The sequence below is a fragment of the Ranitomeya variabilis genome, chromosome 3 (assembly GCF_051348905.1).
Source record: "Ranitomeya variabilis isolate aRanVar5 chromosome 3, aRanVar5.hap1, whole genome shotgun sequence".
Lineage (NCBI taxonomy): Eukaryota > Metazoa > Chordata > Amphibia > Anura > Dendrobatidae > Ranitomeya > Ranitomeya variabilis.
Genome location: NC_135234.1, coordinates 197472964 through 197494036, shown reverse-complemented (window position 1 = coordinate 197494036; position 21073 = coordinate 197472964). Strand labels below are relative to the sequence as shown.

The 21073-nt window shown below is 43.5% G+C and overlaps 1 protein-coding gene across 4 annotated transcripts in view; it reads left to right on the top strand.

The window, feature by feature from the left end:
* Positions 1-16691, top strand: part of TRIM33 (tripartite motif containing 33) — a 218282-nt gene extending 201591 nt beyond the window's left edge. For 2 of the 4 annotated variants that reach the window (XM_077294962.1, XM_077294961.1), the window contains exons 18-20: positions 6933-7085; positions 15520-15570; positions 15649-16691. In XM_077294962.1, coding sequence (XP_077151077.1) covers positions 6933-7085; positions 15520-15570; positions 15649-15885 — 441 coding nt within the window. In that variant the 3' untranslated portion in view covers positions 15886-16691. The remainder of the gene's footprint in view (positions 1-6932; positions 7086-15519; positions 15571-15648) is intronic. The other 2 variants (XM_077294965.1, XM_077294964.1) reach the window with 1 other exon arrangement.
* Positions 16692-21073: the final 4382 nt, after the last annotated feature.

Below are 21073 nucleotides of genomic sequence, written 5' to 3'. Positions count from 1 at the left end.
GTGGCATGCGTACACTATCTTTACCATTAGGTACGCAGACATGCCGATATCGACCGCACCAAAATGCAACTCGTTGCACTCAGCGCAGGTTACCGCACCGTCAAAACGAGGCTTGTGGAGGCATCCGCATACATCTGCATGGCCTGCGTACCTAATGATAGAGAGGTCCGCATGCCGACATAGGCGGAGCTGACCGGAGAAGGTGCGGCGGTGGGCGGAGCTTCACAGAGAACATACGCAGCCCTCCGCAGCACCTCCATCCGCAAATGTGAAACCAGCCTAAGAGGTTGATGAGTGACAGGTGTAGGCCTGGTGCTCTCAGACCCCTTCAACTACAGGGAAACCAACCAGATGGAGACCCAACTTGGAGTCTCCACATTTAAAAAAAAAAAAAAATTGGCACACCACTAAAGTGGCGACAATTTCCCCAAAGTAGAAATAGTGTAATGTTGCTCTGAGACCCATGCCTCTACATGCAACACACAACAAGGAGACCTGAAAAAGAGTCTCCGTTTACCAAAAAAAATTGGCAGCTTGTGACTCAGGAGAAAGCAAAAGGAGGAGGAATATTGGGTGCTTTAAAAAAAAAAAAAAAAAAAAGCCAAATTGTAAAAGTAAAAGCGGTCTACACACCTTCTGACTGCTGCACCACCAATGCACTTGTTAGTAACATCAGCAGCAGTAGCAACAGCAGCCGCAGAAGCAACGACAAAGATGTCAGACTGCAATAACGCAAGATCAATGCAGCACACTTGAAAACTACACAATCGCCCAGTCTGCAACTGGGGTGCCAAGAGTCATTGAAGATCCATGGACTTGTTCATCTTGATGAGAGTTAGGCAGGTCTAGATTTTCAGGGGAAAGCCGGATGCGTTTATCCGTCAATATACCACCAGCAGCACTAAAGACACATTCTGAGAGAACGTTGGCTGCCGGGCATGACAAAACCTCCAAGGCGTGGCTTCCAAGCTCAGGCCACTTCCATTTTTGAAGACCAAAGTGCTAAAGGGTCAAAACCTCCTGATAGCATCAATAATGAGGTTGAGATATTCCTGTACTAGACTCTGAAGTCGTTCACTATGTGTCAGACTTGTACTCTGTTCTAGTTAACGGGATGGTCTAAAAAATGTGTGAAACTGCTGAAATTGCTTTTGTGGCTTACACGTCTGCTAATGTTTTTGTGTTGACAGCGTGACATTTCCGTGGTTGGAAGTCTCTACCTGTGATGCACATTGTGTGCCTCACTGCTGGTTTGGGGAAAGCCACTCTTAAGATGGTCTACAAGCGTGTTGCAATACTCCAGCATGTGCGAGTCCTTTTCCAGGGGCAGAAGCATCTGACAAAATTTACTCTTGTACTGTGGATCTAGCAGAGTGGCCACCCGGTAGTCTGCACTATTTCTAATCCTAACAATATGGGCATCATGTTGTAGATAGTGCTGCAAGAAGGCACTCATGTGTCGGGTGCTTCTATGAGGTACAAGTTCATGGTGTGTTTGTGGTGGGGTAACACTCAAGCTTGCTTCCTCTGTCCCTTCCCGCAAACCACGGACATTAGACAGGGGATTCTTATCCTATTCATCGCCTCACTGTGGCGTTCCCATCACCTCTTCCTCCTCCATTTATTTCTCAGCCCCTGCACCTTCACTAACAGATTATCTGGCACCATGAACTCCCCTTGATCGCTGTAATCCATCCTCTTGTGGCACCTACCTGTGCAACGGCAGACCACAACTTAGAGATAGTTATCCCTTCCCCATTTTCCTCTTCCTCTGGGACCAGCACCTACTCCTGTAGACTATTCAAAGTGTTCTCCAGCATGTAGATGGCCGGAATAGTAATATTCATAATGGCATCGTCAGCGCTAACCATCTTAGTAGCTATTTCAAAACTGCAAAAGGGTGCTGAGGTCCTTCATCTGTGCCCATTCCGGAAACGTGAATTGCTGAGAGGCCTGGAAGTGCAGTACGGAGGTAGGGGGGGATTCTTTCTGCACTGTTGGAGTGCATGTCTCATTAAGGGAGAGGTTGAGGGCGCAGGTGGTGGCCTTAGAGGAGGAGGTGGAGAAAGCAGAATCAGTGGCGGAAGTGTTGGATACAGAGGTTTGTCCCGCAAGTTTTGAGGATTTCAAGACTTGTGGAGCATCCCCTTCCTTGCCTGCCCCTGCAGCTACCAGTCACCCAGTGCCCAGTCAGCAAGATGTAGCGCCCCTGGTCCTGCTTGCCCGTTATGATGTCAGTGGTGAAATGCACCCTGTCAAGACATTAAAATTTTTTTAAGGAACGTGTGATGTCTGCGACATACTGGTGTAACATAGGCACCGCTTTCTAAGAGAAGTAATGTTGACTGGGGGACTTTGACGGCCATAAGCTTTCGGAAACCATCTGTACCCACCAATTGGAAAAGGTGGCATTTCTGTGGCCAACTGATTGGAGATGGAGTTCAAGCTCTTAGCTTTGCCTTGTGTAAGAGGAAACGTTCTTTTACGTGACCACAACTGTGGGACCGGGGGCTGGCTGCTGTGCGGAGACATGGTGGAGTAGGGTGAGCACAATAAACTGCTGAAATGTGAGTGAGGTGCAGGCAGAGATGGTAGATTGAGAAAGATGTGGTGTTTGGTGTCGGAGATAGGTCAAAAACAGCATTCATGTCCACTTCCCTAGCAACTGACGGGCTCTCGCTCACCCTGACTGTAGATGGTAAACAATTGGGGGTTCTTCAGCTGGAGACCTGTGAGGACTCGTGCCACAATGATGAAGAAAGAAGCAGCTATGGCAGCCAGTGGTTGGCGAGGCCCGCTAGGCCGCATTTTAGCGCAGTGAGATTCCCAGACTAACTCATGTTGATCGCGCATGTGCTGGTTCATGCATGTAGTAGTCAAATTGTGTGGTTAACGTCTGGTGACGAGGGGCTGGATTCTGCTCGGACCCTACTTCATCCTGCCCCGAAAACCGACTGAAAATTTTTTTGGGCATTGGTGCATATTCTTTCCTCTTGAGTCTGTGAATCTTTGGGGCAGGCCTCTGATGCCCATGGAATAGAATGTGTGAACAGGTCTGCCGAATGGCCCATCTGAGGTTCCTCACAGTCAGTTGGGCAGTTGGAGAATTGTGACACGGAGAAACACGGGTAATTGGAGTGCCACCTTTTGAGGACTGTACTGTGTGTGATGTTAAGTTAGAGGAAGAGGAGCAAAGGCCACTTGATGCAGGGCTTGCCATCCACTGGAGCGCATTCTCTTTCTGGCCCTCATCTACAAGGCATACTGCTGTGTGGCTGCCAAAGAAAGGGAGTCGAATAGCCCATCCAGTAACAGAAGTTGTCAGTTGTCTTTGGATAGGACGAGCCGTTGTTTGTTCTGTAGAGCTTTCAGTAACATTACCACCTACCCCACGTACACCTCGAACAACACGCCTTTTGCACCTACCACCACGACCTCACTTTTTTCCACTCATGTTGGATGAACCCTTCCCCTATTTTAACCAGCTGTTTCACAACCCTAGGTCCGGACCTGTCGGTCACCTGCCACTAAATTAATAATCAGTATTTATTTGCTGAGATAGTGTGGCTGGACCACAGAATTGGCACAATATGCTGAAGTGACAACTGGTTGCTGTAGCACATAATCAGCAACACTATGGATTTATATGCTGAGGTGGCGACTTGTGGCTGCACCTCAGATTTAGCACTCCAGATTTAGATGCTGGAAGGTCGATTTGACGCAGGATCCTATGCATCTGAACTAGCTGAGAATAAACCACCTAGCTAACTATCTGACTACTTGCAGCAGCCTCACTATGATGTTACACACACAAAATGGCGCCAAAGCCACATGTCCGCTTTTTATAAGGAGGGACATGTGACTTCAGCAGCCAATGACACAAGCCCTTGTTTGGACGTTGTGGATGGTTTCTGTGCCCTGATTGGCTGCTGGAATCTCCACACAGTAAGTTAATAACAAAGAAAAGAAAAACAGTCAGCCGCTCTTCTGACCTCTCCCTACCCCCTCCCCTCATCAAACACACCCCCCTTTACCCTCGCTTATCATACAGTACCACTATCCTAGACAAAATCCTAACAAAAGCATTAGTGTAAACTCAAACATTTACCGAATTTTGTAGAATTTCCAGAAAATGTCCTGGAGTCCAAACATGAATCTGATTGTGCAAGGTTCGTGCCAGATTTGAGATTGGCGAACTTTTTCCGAGCAAGTTTGCTCATCTCTAATAAAAGGTAGCAACGTTTTGACTCCTACATTATCGTTTATAATCTTTATCAGGCTAATATAAATTACCTACACAGATATATAGATATATAAAGAAAGCGATTGAGTGCTATCCCTTCACATAATCAATTATGGAAATTCATCAGTACAAATATATACGCATATAGTATGGGTGGTTTTCACACCGTCCGTTTCATATATCAACGTGCTTTTTTTAGATGCATTTTGCATATGCTTATATATTTGTTTTGATGAATTTGCATAATTAATTGATCTTGTGACGTGGCAGCGCTCTATGTATGTATGTGTGTTATTTATATGAGCATGATAGAGAGTCTAGTATGAGTCGAAACGCCGCTACCTTTTATGGTGTGTGTTGTAATAAAGATTTTTTTTTTTTTTTTGATGGCTCATTTCCACTAAAGTCCGGCAGTTCTGTTAGTCATTATGATTGGTCAACATCATATAGGGGATGAAGTACATGCCCCCGGAAAATAATCTCTAGCAACACCGACTCAGACTTGGCATGCAAAGATTAGTTTATAATTCATGTTAATATCTTCACAACAGAGATAATAAAACAAAAAAGTCTCATCTCCAGCAGATAACTGTTATGCTAAGTGCACACGTTGCAGAATTGCCGTGGAAATTTACGTTAAAAATAATAAAAAATCATGATATTCTCACCTTCCGGCGTCCCCGGCAGTCTTCCCGCTCCTCGCGATGCTCGCGTTCCCAAGGATGCTTTGTGGCAATGACCTGTGATGACGTGCGGTCTCGCGAGACCTTTTCGTCATCACAGGTCATTTGCTCAGTGCATTATTGGGAACGGAGCATCGCGAGGAGTGGGAAGACTGCCGGGGACACCGGAAGGTGAGAATATCATGATTTTTTATTTTAATTCTTTTTTTTTTTTTTTTTTAACAATTATGTGGTTCCCAGGGCCTGGAGGAGAGTCTTCTCTCCTCCACCCTGGGTACCATCCGCATATGATCCGCTTACTTCCCGCATGGTCGGCATAGCCACATGGGAAAAGTAAGCGGATCTGTGCATTCCTGTGTGTGCGGAATCCCTGCGATTCCGCACAAAGAATGAACATGCTGTGTATTTTTATGGAATGCTATTCCGCCGCGGAAAAAAACGCAACATGTGCACAAAAATTGCGGATTGCATTCTAATGGCATGCTTAATGTATGCGTTGTTTTTTTTCCCCCGGTTTTATCGCGTTTTTATAGCGAAAAATACTGAACGTGTGCACACAGCCTTACTGTATAATGAAAATATGAAAAGTGCTTTTTTTGTTTGTTTGCTTTTAATCCCATCTTTTTATTTTGTAAATTATATAATTTATGTTGGCTTTAAAAACTGCAGCTTTTCCTTCAAATAGTTAGATCTTATACCGCTTTCTCAACTGAAGGCTAAAGCTCTTGGAAGACTGATGATTTAAAAAAAAGTGGAAGATGACTCTGGGGGTAACTCATTCCACTACGAATGATTGTCTCTTGTGGAATTTTAGCAGTTTTGAGGACCAAGTTCAGTTTAGGATTAAGTAACATTATGCCGCAGACAAATCTGCTGCAAAAAAAAGCTCCTCTTGCACTCAGATTTTGATGCAGATCTTCAGTGAACTTTCCCATATTGTATACGTTGCATTTGGGCACAATTTGTTTGGATTAGTTCACTGCTGATCTGCATTAAATTCACATGTAAGGGTACCGTCTCACAGTGGCACTTTGATCGCTACGACGGTACGATCCGTGACGTTCCAGCGATATCCATACGATATCGCTATGTCTGACACGCAGCAGCGATCAGGGACCCTGCTGAGAATCGTACGTCATAGCAGATCGTTTGGAACTTTCTTTCGTCGCTGGATCTCCCGCTGTCATCGTTGGATCGGTGTGTGTGACACCGATCCAACGATGCGTTCGCTTGTAACCAGGGTAAACATCGGGTTACTAAGCGCAGGGCCGCGCTTAGTAACCCGATGTTTACCCTGGTTACCATCGTAAATGTAAAAAAAAACAAACAGTACATACTCATATTCCGGTGTCCGTCAGGTCCCTTGCCTCACCGGAATGTGAGTATGTACTGCTTGTTTTTTTTTACATTTACGCTGGTAACCAGGGTAAACATCGGGTTACTAAGCGCGGCCCTGCGATTAGTAACCCGATGTTTACCCTGGTTACCCGGGGACTTCGGCATCGTTGGTCGCTGGAGAGAGCTGTCTGTGTGACAGCTCTCCAGCGACCACACTACGACTTCCCAACGATCACGGCCAGGTCGTATCGCTGGTCGTGATCGTTGGTAAATCGTTTTGTGAGACGGTACCCTAAGAGAAGTTTTTTGTCTGGTTTTGCTGTGGCCTAAATTTACTGTGAATATATACCCTTTTGTGTTAGTGGGATTAAAGGTTTGTTTAAATGATTATCCCTTGGCTCCTTGCAGCTTCTTTCCACCAGAAAGAACAATATAGTTTATAGATTACCAGGAGCCTCTTCAACTCCCTACCCCAAAACCTAACATTTATCAATAATCCCCTAAATGCTAAACATTAAAATGCTGGACTACCCCTCAGTAATAATCTGTTTTATAGCAACGTCATTCTGGAAACCACAGCTGTTGCATCTTTGTAAGTTGTATAAACACAATGCTCCTTTCTAGCACATAACCGCCCCCCCTTCTTTTTTTTTTTTTTTTTAATGCAGATACCAAATTACTACAAAATAATAAAGAAGCCTATGGATCTCTCCACGGTAAAGAAGAAGCTGCAGAAAAAGCACTCGCAACACTACCAGACCCCTGAAGACTTTGTTCACGACGTACGGCTGATCTTTAAGAACTGCGAAAGGTTCAATGAAGTATGTCGGTCTCATTTTACTATGTTTTACTTGTTTTCTTTGAACAGTTTAATGCATGGTACTTAGTCTCCCTAGGGGTGGATTTTTTTTACCTTAAATTTTTTAGGACATTTGTATTATTTGTTTAACTGTAAATCGCAAATTCTGCTTTATAACCACATCTTTCATCACCCCTTCCATTTATGGCTATAAAAGCACAGTGACCATATTGGAAACACATGTACACACCAGCAGTTAAAACCCCTTGAAAATGGCATTGATCAGCTGAACAGCCTATCTAGTTTTCTTAGTCACTTGTACTGTGCTCACTCCTTGCCACTGTACCTACAATTCTCAAATCATGACGCCCATAATATAAGATTAATAAATCTAGGTGTGGGTAACAGAGTCCACAATTGGGTGATACCCTATGGAGAGAGAGTGGGTAAGTGCTGGTTACGCTCACCTGGTGGAGTTACGACTGGCACAACTGCTATGTAGGCATGAAGAAAAACAGCCGCTGCTGCTCCATGGCTGGTGGATAAATCCTCCCATCAAATAAATATCCTGTTGGGCTGTAGTAAATAGATATTTCAACAACAAATTTTTTTTTTCTTTTATTCACAACACGTTTTGACCAAATACTGGTATCTTAATCAAGTGATAAAACTTGAAGACGCCAGTATGGCATTGAAATGAAATGCAATGTGAATAAAAACCCTTTTATCATCATCCTTGAAGAATAGATTTTCTCAAGCAGCGCCGCCCACCTTTTATAGGTTTCATCCAACTGGATACAACATAAGTCACTACAACAGTGTATTATAACATTGCTAAAAAAACAGAACAAAACTTTTATTTAGCTTTTGTTCCCATAGGATCCATAAAATGTAGTTTATGATAAATGTCAGATGTTTTTACAATAGTTAATGTAGCATTGCTTTTGGCAATGTAGGTAGAATAGACACAGATCTTCCTGCTAGGCTATCAATAGCAAGTATATGGCATTATGACGACTGTGCCTATCGTTTTAATTTTCCAGCAGCTTTAAGGCAAGAACTTGTCTTAATGAGCAAAACCAAAAAAAAAAAATTATATATTTGTGATTTTTGGTTTCTAAACATATGGTGAATAAACTGTATGTTGGACTTTGTGCTGAGCAATCCATTTATGGGAGCACAATCATCTTACCTGAGATTTTCCTAGTGATTTGTCATTTTACATGCATTCTATTATATATTGCCTATATAGTGGCAGCACATGCCAGTTATCAAAGGCATAAAACAATAGAAGATAAAGTAAAGGACCCATCCTTCTCACTATCTCTTAAAATATCAGTTGCTTCACTCTTGACTGTGCATTGTATTTTCTTGTGTAGTGGAGCCCGATCATTTATATACCCAAAGAGATATAAAATGTTTTTAATAAAAGTAGAAAGACAAAAAATACTGGCCAAGCGGCCTCCTCATTGGTCTTGATTATGCAGAGGGGAAAAAAGTATTTAGGCTATGTGCACACATTCAGGATGTTTAGCGTTTTTCGCCTAAAAAAACGCTTACATAAGCATCCCATCATTTTTAATGCATTCCGCATTTTTTTGTGCACATCCTGCGTTTTCTTCCCGCGTCGGAATCGCATTCCGGAAAAAAACACAGCATGTTCATTCTTAGTGCGGAATCGCGGGGATTCCGCGCACATAGGAATGCATTGATCCGCTTACTTCCCACATGGGGCTATGCCCACCATGCGGGAAGTAAGCGGATCATGTGCGGTTGGTACCCAGGGTGGAGGAGAGGAGACTCTCCTCCAGGCCCTGGGAACCATATACCTGTTTAAAAAAAAAAAATTAAAATAAAAAATCATGATATTCTCAACTTCTGGCGGCCCCCGCAGCCTTCCCGCTCCTCGCGATGCTCCCGTTCCCAGTAATGCCTTGCGATAATGACCTGTGATGACGTAGCGGTCTCGCGAGACCGCTACGTCATCTGGGGTCATTGCCGCGAGGCATTACTGGGAACGGGAGCTGCCGGGAGCATCGCGAGGAGCGGGAAGGCTGCGGGGGACGCCGGAAGGTGAGAATATCACGATTTTTTTAAAATTAGTTTTAACACTATATCTTTTTACTATTGATGCTGCATAGGCAGCGTCAATAGTAAAAAGATGGTCACACTTGTCAAACAGTGTTTGACAAGTGTGACCAACCTGTCAATCAGTTTTCCAAGCGATGCTACAGATCGCTTGGAAAACGCTAGCATTCTGCACGCTAATTATGCTTGCAAACCGCTAGTGTTTTAGCGGGAATATGCATGCCAATTCCGCATGCGTATTTCCCGCCGCAGTGAGTTGCAGAATTGCCGCGGAAATTTCCACAGCAATTCTGCAAGTGTGCACATAACCTTAGTCAGCAACCAGTTGTGCAAGTTCTCCCACTTAAAAAGATGAGGCGCCTGTAATTGACATCATAGGTAGACAACTATGAGAGTCAAAATGAAAAAACAAATCCACAATATCACCTTGTCTGATTTGGCAAGATTTATTTTGCAAATTATGGTGGAAAAAAGTATTTGGTTATTAAAAAACGTTCATCTCAATATTTTGTTATATGTCCTTTGTTGGCAATGACACAGGTCAAAGGTTTTCTGTAATTCTTCACAAGGTTGGCACACACTGTTGGTGGCATGTTGGCCCATTACTCTATGCAGATCTCCTGTAGAGTAGTGATGTTTTGGGCCTGTCGCTGGGCAACACGGACTTTTAACTCCCTCCAAAGGTTTTCTAGGGGATTGAGATCTGGAGACTGGCTAGGCCACTCCAGGACCTTCATATGCTTCTTACGAAGCCACTCCTTCGTTACCCTGGCGGTGTGCTTGGGATCATTATCATGCTGAAAGACCCATCCACGTTTCATCTTCAATGCCCTTGCTGATGGAGGGTGGTTTGTAATAAAAATCTCACGATACATGGCCCCAGTCATTCTTTCATGTACACGGATCAGTCGTCCTGGTCCCTTTGCAGAGAAACCGCCCCAAAGCATGATGTTGCCACAACATACTTCACAGTAGGTATGGTGTTCTTTGGATGCAACTCTGCATTCTGTCTCCTCCAAAAACGACGAGATTTGTTTCTACCAAACAGTTCTACTTTGGTTTCATCAGACCATATGACATTCTCCCAATGCTCTTCTGGATAATCCAAATGCTCTCTAGCAAACTTCAGATGGGCCCGGACATGTACTGGCTTAAGCAGGGGGACATGTCTGGAACTGCAGGATCTAAGTCCCTGGTGGCGTAGTCTGTTACTGATGGTAGCCTTTGTTACGGTGGTCCCAGCTCTATGCTGGTCATTCACTAGGTCCCCTTGTGTGGTTCTGGGATTTTTGTTCACCATTCTTGTGATCATTTTGACTCCATGGGGTGAGATCTTGTGAGGAGCCCCAGATCGAGGGAGGTTCAGTGGTCTTGTATGTCCATTTTCTAATTATTGCTCCCAAAGTTGATTTCATCACACCATCCTGCTTGCCTATTGCAGATTCAGTCTTCCCAGCCTGTTGCAGGGCTACAATTTTGTTTCTGGTACCCTATGACAGCTCTTTGGTCTTCGCTAGTGATGAGTGAGTGTACTCATTGCTCGGGTTTTCCCGAGCACGCTCGGGTGATCTCCGAGTATTTGTTAGTGTTCGGAGATTAAGTTTTCATCTCCTCAGCTGAATGATTTACAGCTATTAGCCAGCTTGATTACATGTGGGAATTCAGCTAATAGCTGTAAATCATTCAGCTGCCGCGATGAAAACTTAATCCCCGAACACTAACTAATACTCGGAGATCACCCGAGCATGCTCGGGAAAACTCAGGCGACGATTATACTCGCTCATCACTAGTTTTCACCATAGTGGAGTTTGGAGTGTGACTGTTTGAGGTTGTGCACCGGTGTCTTTTATACTGATAACAAGTTGAAACAGATGCCATTACTAAAGGTAATGAATGGAGGACAGAGGAGTATCTTAAAGAAGAAGTTACAGATCTGAGAGAGACAAATCGTGCATGTTTTTAGGTGACCAAATACTTATTTTCCACCATAATTTGCAAAATAAATCTTGCAAAATCAGGCAAGGTGATTTTTTTGTATTTTTCTCATTTTGACTCAGTTGTGGTCTACCTATGATGTCAATTACAGGCCTGTCATCTTTTTAAGTGGGAGAACTTGCACAATTGGTGGCTCACTAAATACTTTTTTTTCCCCACTGTATGTAACCATACAGTATAAATCAAATTTTTACCATATGTGCCCAAACATTAAGCTCTCCAAACCAAAACTGAGAATTCTATTAAAGGGGTTGTCCAATAAACTATACCTGGCACCCTCACCAACTAGCTGTTTTTAGCTCCTGCCAGATGTAAGCAGTGAACGAAGTAGAGCTCTTGGTAACAGTGACTAAACCGTGATCTCTGCTATTCAACTTTGCCAATAGTCATTCTGTGCTGACAAAGTACATGTGCTAAGTGAACCCTTGGTGTGACCAATAAGTGCATCTTCCCACATAGTTCTTTTTCAACTGCTCCTGCACATCTTGAGCTCTATAAAGCCAGAGGTGTCAAACAGAGGGGGTAGAGATGGAGGAAAAAAAAGTAGGTGGGAAGGTGCACTTGAATGATTGCCTCTCCCACCTCCCAAGGGTGCACGAGCATCTCTTGGTTTCAACAGTCATTGTGTACTGACATACTCCTTTAAATCTTGTGTGAACTGAAGATGCTTAACTGGTGTGGAAAGCTGATGCTTAGACATTGATATTGATGACCTATCATAAGGCTAGACATAAACTGACAAGCAAAAGGGTAACAATGTTTTGAACTTTTGACTTTCAGGCTCCATATCTCACCATCTATTACTGCTTCAAACGTGAGACTACCATCATTTTATAGACCGTCATCTTGGCTATCTCATACATAAATTTGACTTGCAATGATTTAGCAAAAGTGATGAGCGAACAGAACGTCTTTTCCGAGCGGGCTCTGGTGTTGTCCGAGCGGGCTCTTTCTTCCTGTCTACTACAAAATACAATCTGTTCTCACATTCCCTAATAGTTCAGTGTGTTATTAGGTAAATTCCCAAGCGAAAGGTCACTGTTTCAAATTGAGGAGCAGCCATGAAGAAAATCTCCCAGGAAAAAAGAAACCACATCATCCAGCTCATTGATAGCGGTCTCTCGGCCTAGAAAATTGCCAACCTGCATCATATGAGTGCCATGACAGTTGGAAGATTATAAAATGAAGCCCGTCCATCCGTTCAAAAGCCAAGAGGTGGACGTCCAGGCAAAATATCGGAGTCAACAAGTCGGCTCCTCACTAGGTCTGTCAATTCTTGTGCAACAAACACGGCAGTGGAGGTGGCTCGTATGCTTTGTAATGGGGAGATCACAGACGTCCATGCAAGCACCGTGCGATGCATGTTACACAATTCTGGAAAGTTGGCTCTGAAAATAGTGAAGGCTCGACTTCAATTTAGTCACAAGAAGCATCAGCTCAAGTTTGCAAAAAAGTTTGAAAAGTGAACAGTAGAAGATTTGGTGATTTGGAGCGATGAGTCAATAGACTTTTGAAGAAACAAAGGAAAAAGGGTCCAACGGATCGAGAAATTGAGGGAACTGTTCAATTCATTGGTGATGATATAGGGTTTCTTTCACAGCCTAAGGCTTTGGATACTTGACCAGGATCAATAGTGGTCTCAATGTTGAGCTATTTGTCTGTATCCTACCAGACTAGTAACTTTATCAAATCGAGTACTATAGGGATGAAAATGATGACAGTGTCCCACCAGGACAACGACCTGAAGCATATGTGTCGAGATTGCAAAGAAATGGATCAATGATAATGAAAGGTGCTGCATTATCCCCCACAGTCCCCGGACCTCAACCGAATTAAAGAAAAAACAGAAGAGACCTGGGATCATATTTTTGTTGAGACATGTTTGAATCTGATTGAGAGCATGCCCAGAAGGATTCAGACAGTGTTTGAAGCCAAAGGTGGATTTACAAAATACTGACAAAACAATTAGAAATACAAATTTAGATTTTTAGGAGAAAAACCGTAACGATGCAGTGACATGACAATCTGCATAACGAATCATATACTAAATAGTTTAAAATCAAATTTATGTATGAGATAGCCAAGATGATCGTCTATAAAATGATGGTAGTCTCGGATTCAAGACCTTATTGGTGGTGAGATGTGGAGCCTGAAAGTGATGAGCAAAAGGGGAACAATGGTTTGAACTTTTCAGTGTATTGTTTAAAGGGAACCAGTCAGGTCAACCAGGAGTTGTCTGCATATGTAAATGCCCTGTTCCTTTAATACCCAGTTTCTTTAATACATTACATATATAAACAGATCTTTAGATAAAGTATTTCTAAAGTCTTTGATATTTTAATGAGGGATTTATCTAGTCTATGGGGCTTTGGTGTCCCCAGACTAGATGTTATCGCGCCCCTGCAGACATAACATAACTTACGAGCGTCATCGCTAGCACTATACTTGCCTGGCAAACACTCGCGGCTTTCCCTCACTTCATTCAACCTTTAAAGCTGGGTGTGCGTGTCCCGGCTTCAGAGAGACGCACTGCGCAGGATTGAAAGTTTTCTGCACTTCCAATCATGCGCAGTGCTCCTCTCTGAAGCTGGGATGCATACACCCAGCTTCAGAGGTTGAATGCTGTGAGGCAAAGAAGCCACGCCCATTCACAAGGCAAGCATAGCGCTAGCGATGACGCCGGCACTTGTAAGTTAGGTTATGATGCCCACAGGGCATTTAAGTGGGCCGACTAGTTTGTGTACACCAACGCTCCATCAACTAGTCAAAGCCTTCATTAACACATCATAAACAGACTTTAGAAATACTTTTTGTAAAGATCTGTTTGTATATGTGATGTAATAAAGGAACTGTTAGGCAGGGTATTTACATATGAAGACCCGTCCTGGTGGATCTGGGGGCACAGGGGAACTGACAGGTTCCCTTTAACCAATTTAAGTTTCCACCCTCTCTTTATCAAAAGCTACAAGAGCGCTTACATTTAAAGAGAACCATTCAGCAACTCATTTAAAGAGAACCATTCAGCAACTCATTTAAAGAGAACATTTCAGTAACTTTACAGTAAAGATATGGCCACAATGGCGCTATTACACTGATCAAATCGATACTTTTATTGAAGGAATCTGATCAGTGATTCTTTTTTAATCATAGCTTTATGTTTTTTCTTCTGATGACATCTGTGCATCAGGTCGGGCCTCTGGGGGTTGGGTCTTCCACTTTGGCTCCTCTTCCTTCCTTCTGTGTTTCTACAGGTCATGGATTATTCAGCGACCTGCCTCAGTTTTCAAATATGGTGCCACTATCATTGGGTGGGTGGCGCATGCGCAGTTTGAGATTCCACCTCTGGAAGGCCTTTGCCTTCAATAAAATGGTGCCGGAGTTTGTGCATGTGCAGATCGAGATCTCGGCCTAGATCTCCATCTGTGAAAGTGCAGACTCTGGCGCCATTTTATTGAAGACCAGAGGTGAAAACTCACAATGTGTATGCTTCACCCACCCAATGGCGGCGACACGAAGTTTGAAAACTGAAGCAGGTTTCTGAATAATTAGAGACCTGTAGAAACAGGTCGGAGGGGAAGCAAAAGATACAACACCCCATCCCGGCCTGGCCCAACGCACAGGGGAGGTCGTTGGAAGAAAACTTGACACCATTATTAAAAAAAAATGCTGATTGAATTCCTTCAACAGAGGTATCAATTTAATCAGTGTAAAAGCGCCATGAAGGCCATACCTTTACTGTATAATGCTAAATCCCTTTAAAAGTATTTTGCTTGAATGTTTGCATTCCATGGCTGTTATTTCATGCAGATGAATTGTGTCCTCTTGCCATCAGAATGTTCCTGACACTTAATTTAACTGGTTAGTGTATTGTAATATATTAGTTTGGTTAAAAATCAGTCCGGTTTCAGAAGGGATCTAACCGTGTCCAGTTCTTGTATCATAAGTAACTATATAACTGGCATTTATAGTGAGAGCGTATCGGATGAAGGGAATATGGCACTTGAATAATGTTTTGCAGCCAGTACTTTTTCCACATCTGGCATGTGCAAACCAGTTAAGTATAAACAAGTTTAATTTGGATTTTTATCATTGGTTAACTATTCCAACTTGAAATAGAATTTTGTTTCTAAACCTGCTCCCAGCATATTCCGTTTCCCATGGCAGCAAAAGTGCTGAGATTTTTTACGGCCAGACCTTGAATTCGAGTATACGCCCCCCTTTGACTGAGCCGAGATTTTTTTTTTTTTTTTTTTTACTTCCAACCTGGTCATAAGTATTTTTAACTTCATGGCCTTGATTTATAGTAAAAACCCTTCTGATAAACCTTTTAGAGTAAAACATTTTCCCTTTTTTGACTCTAATGTCCTTTTTAGATGATGAAAGTTGTTCAAGTTTATGCAGAAACACAAGAATTTAATCTGCAGGTAAGATTTCCGAACCGTGCAAACTTGACAGACGTCTGTGCATAACCTAAGGTGATTTTTTTTTTCTTTTCCCAACAGAATGATTCAGAAGTGGCGCAAGCAGGAAAGGCTGTTGCTTTATACTTTGAGGACAAACTTCCAGGAATCTACCCTGACAGGACCTTCCCACCGTTGCCCGAGTTTGAACCAGAACCAGAGCCAGAGCCAGAACCTGAGGAGGATGATGGTGAAATAACAGAGGATTCAGATGAAGATTTTGTACAGCCCCGAAGAAAACGTCTAAAGTCAGATGAGAAGCCAGTGCATATAAAGTGATTTGGATGCCCTGGACTTGGCAATTTTCTGTAGAGAAATAACTTTTAAGTACTTATTTAAGTGTTCCTGGAATATCTTCTCACCTACACCTGCCGCTTCAAGGAGAAGGGGGCAACTTTTAGACAGTATTAGACCAACAAATTTGTACAGAAGAGATGAACATTCTTTTAAAGAAGATGGAAACTTTATTGTCACTTTGTTTATTTTATTTTTTCCTTGCATTTTTTCCTTTTTTTAATTTTGAGGCTTACTGGACTCCTTTTTCAAGGAGCAGTCTATTAGAAATCTCAATTAGGTTTTGTGAAAAGTTAAAGACCGTTCCTTTTGATTTGATATTTTCCAACCGTTCTTTGTACAGACCTCTAAGTGGACTCAGTGGTTGTTGTTACTTGTTAATCTATTTCTTTATCGGAGATTGGACCAGTAATTGCAGTTTACTGTAACACCTTCTATCAGGCTGCCCTGTAGCTCGACTTCTGGATCAACAAAAACATGGTACAGGTTTAAGCGTGCTTTTTGAATGATTAATTTGTAAGCATTCTCCATTTCCAAGTTTTTGTTAAATTTTTTTTCTTTTCTGAGTGCTTAGCTTGATTGGGTTATCCTTCAAGGTTCTGGTATATAGATATATATTTTGTGAAGGAAACAGTTTAAATTGGATCATAAAACATTAACTTTTGCTATGTATATATGAGGAAGCTTATACGTGTTCGTAAATCCATAATGCATTATTTCTGACAACAGATTGTCAATCCTTGCTGTTGTCTTGCATCCAAGACGAAAAATAAATTAAGCAACTGGTTAAATATTGTTGATTTTTATCCTGCTTTGACACCATATGGTTACATAGAAACTGTATATTGGAGAGAGGTTAAAAAGAAAAAAAAGTTGTCTTCCTTAGGGTTACTCAATTTTGTTCTTTGTATAGAACTCTAAAAGGGTAGTCCGGTCTAAAATGTGTTACTCTGTGTGAATGTAGACTTTTGAATCTCCATATGGAGTGAGGCCGTTCCCACTGGACTGCCGCTCTCTCCCTCCTTACCCTTGTATGGTGCAAGGAAGTGCCCACTAGACTGTTTCTGCCCGGGAGTATGCATATCATATAGATCAGTGCCGTTCCTGGGTCAGAAACCTGCAAATCCTCTCTGTGCAGTGTGTGCACTCGGAGGATTCTAGTCTGCAGTCACACAGAGTGACTGCAGACTTTTCATTTTAGACCTGACAACCACATTGAGTTTATAGATCGTATGGAAACCATTTTGTCTGATTTGTTAAATTTGGCTACATGAAGGGGTTGTCCACTACCTGGACAATCTTTTTTTAAAATAAGTACTCTCCCTTAATAATAAAATAACATACACTCTCCTCCTGCACCGACAGATACCGGAACTAGCATGACATTATTCTGCCATGTGAAAACTGCCCTTTGACAAGACTCGCACAAGCAAAAGAAGCGAGAAAGTGGCTGCCCATTAGCGCCTGTTGATTGGCTGCAAGGCTCATGTGACATAATATCAAGTGAACCTCAGTGCAGGAGAGTATATGTTATGTTTATTTTATAGGCGAGGGTACGTTATTTAAAAAGCTGCTGTCCAGGTAGTGGATAATCTTTCGGCTATGTTCCCACAGTGAGTATTTGGAGAGGTTTTAATGTTGCAGATTTTCTGCACCAATTAGGTTACTTGCGTTTTTTCCTTTACATTTTGAGTGCAGTTTTCTTATTCATGTGTTTATCATTGTGCTTTTTTATGGTGTGTTGTCTCTTTTGGTATGTCATATTTTTAATAAAGCTGCTGTGTTTTTGATACTTAATGGTAAAAAAAAAAAGCAGTGAGCATGAGTTCTATAAATCCCATCAAACTTGCTGCAACTGTAAGACGCTGCCTCAAAAACTCACCAGAAACTCATTGTGAGAACCTAAGGGGATTGTCATCAGAAAATGAACTACTCTTTAAGTTGTGATTCTATGTTAAATCAAATTTATTTATTTTTTAAATGTTTGGTCTTTTTTTTTACCTTATTGCAATCTGCATAAAAAAAATATAAAAGCAATTTTGTAATTTTCACACTGGGTCATTCCATGTCAAGTGATCAATGATTTTAACCTCTATATTTTTAATTCTTTTGAGATTTTATTTGGTAATAGTGTGTCAGAGAATGCAAATGTGAAGAAAAAAAAAATTAGATTTTTTTTTTATTATTGATTTTCAAAGTTCGGAAAAAGTGCAAATTTATTCAGTCGTCATGACAGCACTAACGAGAGAGGGGATCCGCCCTTCAGGGACAGGAAACCTACAGAGATAAAAGGGCGGCACCTCTCTCCCGCATCAGTTGGTTTCCTGTCCCTGACAGGGGACCTTGCAGAGGCCTTTTGGAAGAAAGGCGAAGAAGGAAGTTTGGACCCAGGTCCGACTCACCGATCCTGGAAGCGGGATGGCCCCTTCCTCGGTGTTGATCGTGATGCTGGAAGTGCCGCACCATAGAGGGCTGTGGGGGCAGGCAGCAGCAGAGCAAGAGCAGCCTTCAAGGGGAGCCGCTCTTTTGATGTCCCATCGCCGCAGGTACGGCTAAGTATTAGTGGGAGGCCCTCCTTCCAGCCGTATGCGGGGGTTAGGGGTCCTCTCCAGCCGGGGTGCGCAGTGTAAAACTCCCCTGTGCGGGTCACTGAGCTTCAAGCGTTGCGGTGCTCGTATCAGCCGGCGGGTGAGCGTTTGCGGCGCGCTGTCGGCACCAGCGTTCCCCTCTGACATGTGTGCGGCGTTCAGATGCTGCAGGGCGCACCGGAAGTGACGCGCGCGATGGGGGAAGACTGGGCGGCAACTAGCGATGACGTTCGGCGCATGCGCACTAAGCCGCGCCGGAGGGAAAAACATGGCGGCGCCCTGCCGGCTTTTGCCGAAAACAGTGTCCGGGCGGTTTTTTCTTTTAAGGTAAAGGCTGGATGCGGCGCTTTCCTGAGGGGGCGGGGGGGGGGGGGAATCGGTATTGGTTAACCTCGTGGGGGAAGGGCCTCCCACATACGATAATGTACCAGGCAGTTCATCAGGATTGGCCTGCTGACCCCCTTCTGGGGGAGGTACCCTGTTGGGGGCCGGCTACTTAAGGAGTCGATGGCGGCTTCCTCATGCTTCACACCCATTTGTTACAATGGAGTCTCAGGAGCGGGATCCGTTGCTTTCTGAGCAACAGTGTCAACCCCTGGAGAAGCCCCATGCAGCGAACACCCAGCGACGTTCTAGTGGCAGTAGTCGTCCTGGAGGTAGAGCTGACCAATCTTCTAAAGCCGGAAAGTCCTCAAGCCGTATGCATGTTGCTTCGGTGGAGAGGGTCCCCCCGCAATCTTCGGTACCACTCAGACACTATAGGGGTAAGTGATCATCGTGAAAGTTCACTTAGTGATTAGTGTCCCCCCTTATTTCCCTTTCTTTACATCAGGGAAAAAAGCGGTCCTCTAAGTCTAAGCACAAGGAGTGTACGGAGTGTGGTATTCCTCTCCCAGATGAATACGTTAAAAAACTATGTGGTCCGTGTATCCAGCGTTTAATAGCGGAGGAGACACCAGATTTCGCTGCTAGTCTAAGACAGATTGTCAGACAAGAGATTAGAAGCTCATCAAGATCCCAATCCCATAGTAGGGAGCCTAAAATAATAGATCCGGGATCCCCAAGTTCACGTGAGGACAGTGACCTAGGAGATCTGAAGTCAGAAGCTTCCCATACATCAGTATCTTCTTCGGACACCGAGTACGGACATTCTTGTTTTTCATTTGACCAGATAGACCGCCTCGTAAAGGCGGTAAATAACACAATCGGAATTGAGCAAACACCGCCAGAGAAATCTATGCAGGATTTAATGTTCAAAGGATTGGACCGTAAATCCCGCCGATGCTTCCCGGTGGTAGAGAAAGTTAACGCACTAATTTCCAGGGAATGGAAGAAACCGGAAAGGAAAGGTTCTCTTCCTCCATCCTTTAAGCGGAAGTATCCATTCGAAGAGTCCGCATCGGCAACGTGGGATAAAGCCCCGAAGCTCGATGCAGCTGTAGCCAAGGCTTCCAAAAAATCTTCTCTACCGTTTGAGGATCTGGGGACTTTAAAAGACCCACTGGACAGGAGGGCAGATGTGTTTCTCAAGGGAGCCTGGGAAACTTCAGCAGGGGCTCTCAGACCATCAATTGCGGCCACCTGCACAGCACGCTCTATGATGGTGTGGTTGGATAGCCTGGAGGATCAGCTGAAAAACAAAACCCCGAGAAATGAAATGTTATCCTCCCTTTCTATGATTCAGGGAGCTGCGGCTTATCTTGCCGATGATTCAGCGGACTCAGTTAAATTGGCAGCCAGGTCGGCCGCACTCTCTAATTCGGCCCGTAGAGCAATCTGGCTGAAATGTTGGCAAGGGGACATGCAGGCCAGATCCAAATTATGCAACATTCCGTGCGAAGGGGAGCACTTATTCGGTCCAGTGTTAGATGAATTATTAGAAAAAGCGGGGGATAGTAAGAAACGTTTTCCCTACCTCGGTAGACCCACTTACAGACGAGGTACTAATAGGAGGTGGTTTGACCGAACAAGACCAAATAAAGAAAAACCCAGATATGACGCCAATAAAAAGAAAGGTAGAGGCTATATGTTTAATTCCTTTAGAGACAACAGGAAGCCACAATGACTGGCGGACCGGGTAGGGGGCAGGCTTCTAGCCTTCTATCCGGCGTGGCGTAATATTTCCAATAGCCCGTGGGTCCTGGACATTGTTGAGGCTGGACTAAAGTTTGACTTTCAGATCACTCCTAATGACAGGTTTCTAGTAACACCGGTGCGTTCTTCTTCCGCAGAACAGCTGGCATTAGAGACTGAGGTCCAGGAACTCCAACAGAAAGGCGTTTTGGTGGAGGTTCCTGAAGTACAAAGGGGTAAAGGATTCTATTCTCCCCTCTTTTTAATTAAAAAGCCAGATAATACCTTTCGCACAATTATAAACCTTAAGGGCCTAAATAGGTTTTTGTGGATCCCGTCATTTAAAATGGAGTCGGTCAAGTCTGCAATAAAGTTATTGTTTGACGGGTGTTTTATGGTCGTCTTAGATCTTAAAGACGCATATTATCACGTCCCCATACACGTAGACCACCAGTGTTATTTAAGAGTTGCAGTCCTCTTAGGGGAATCGATAAAACACTTCCAATACAAGG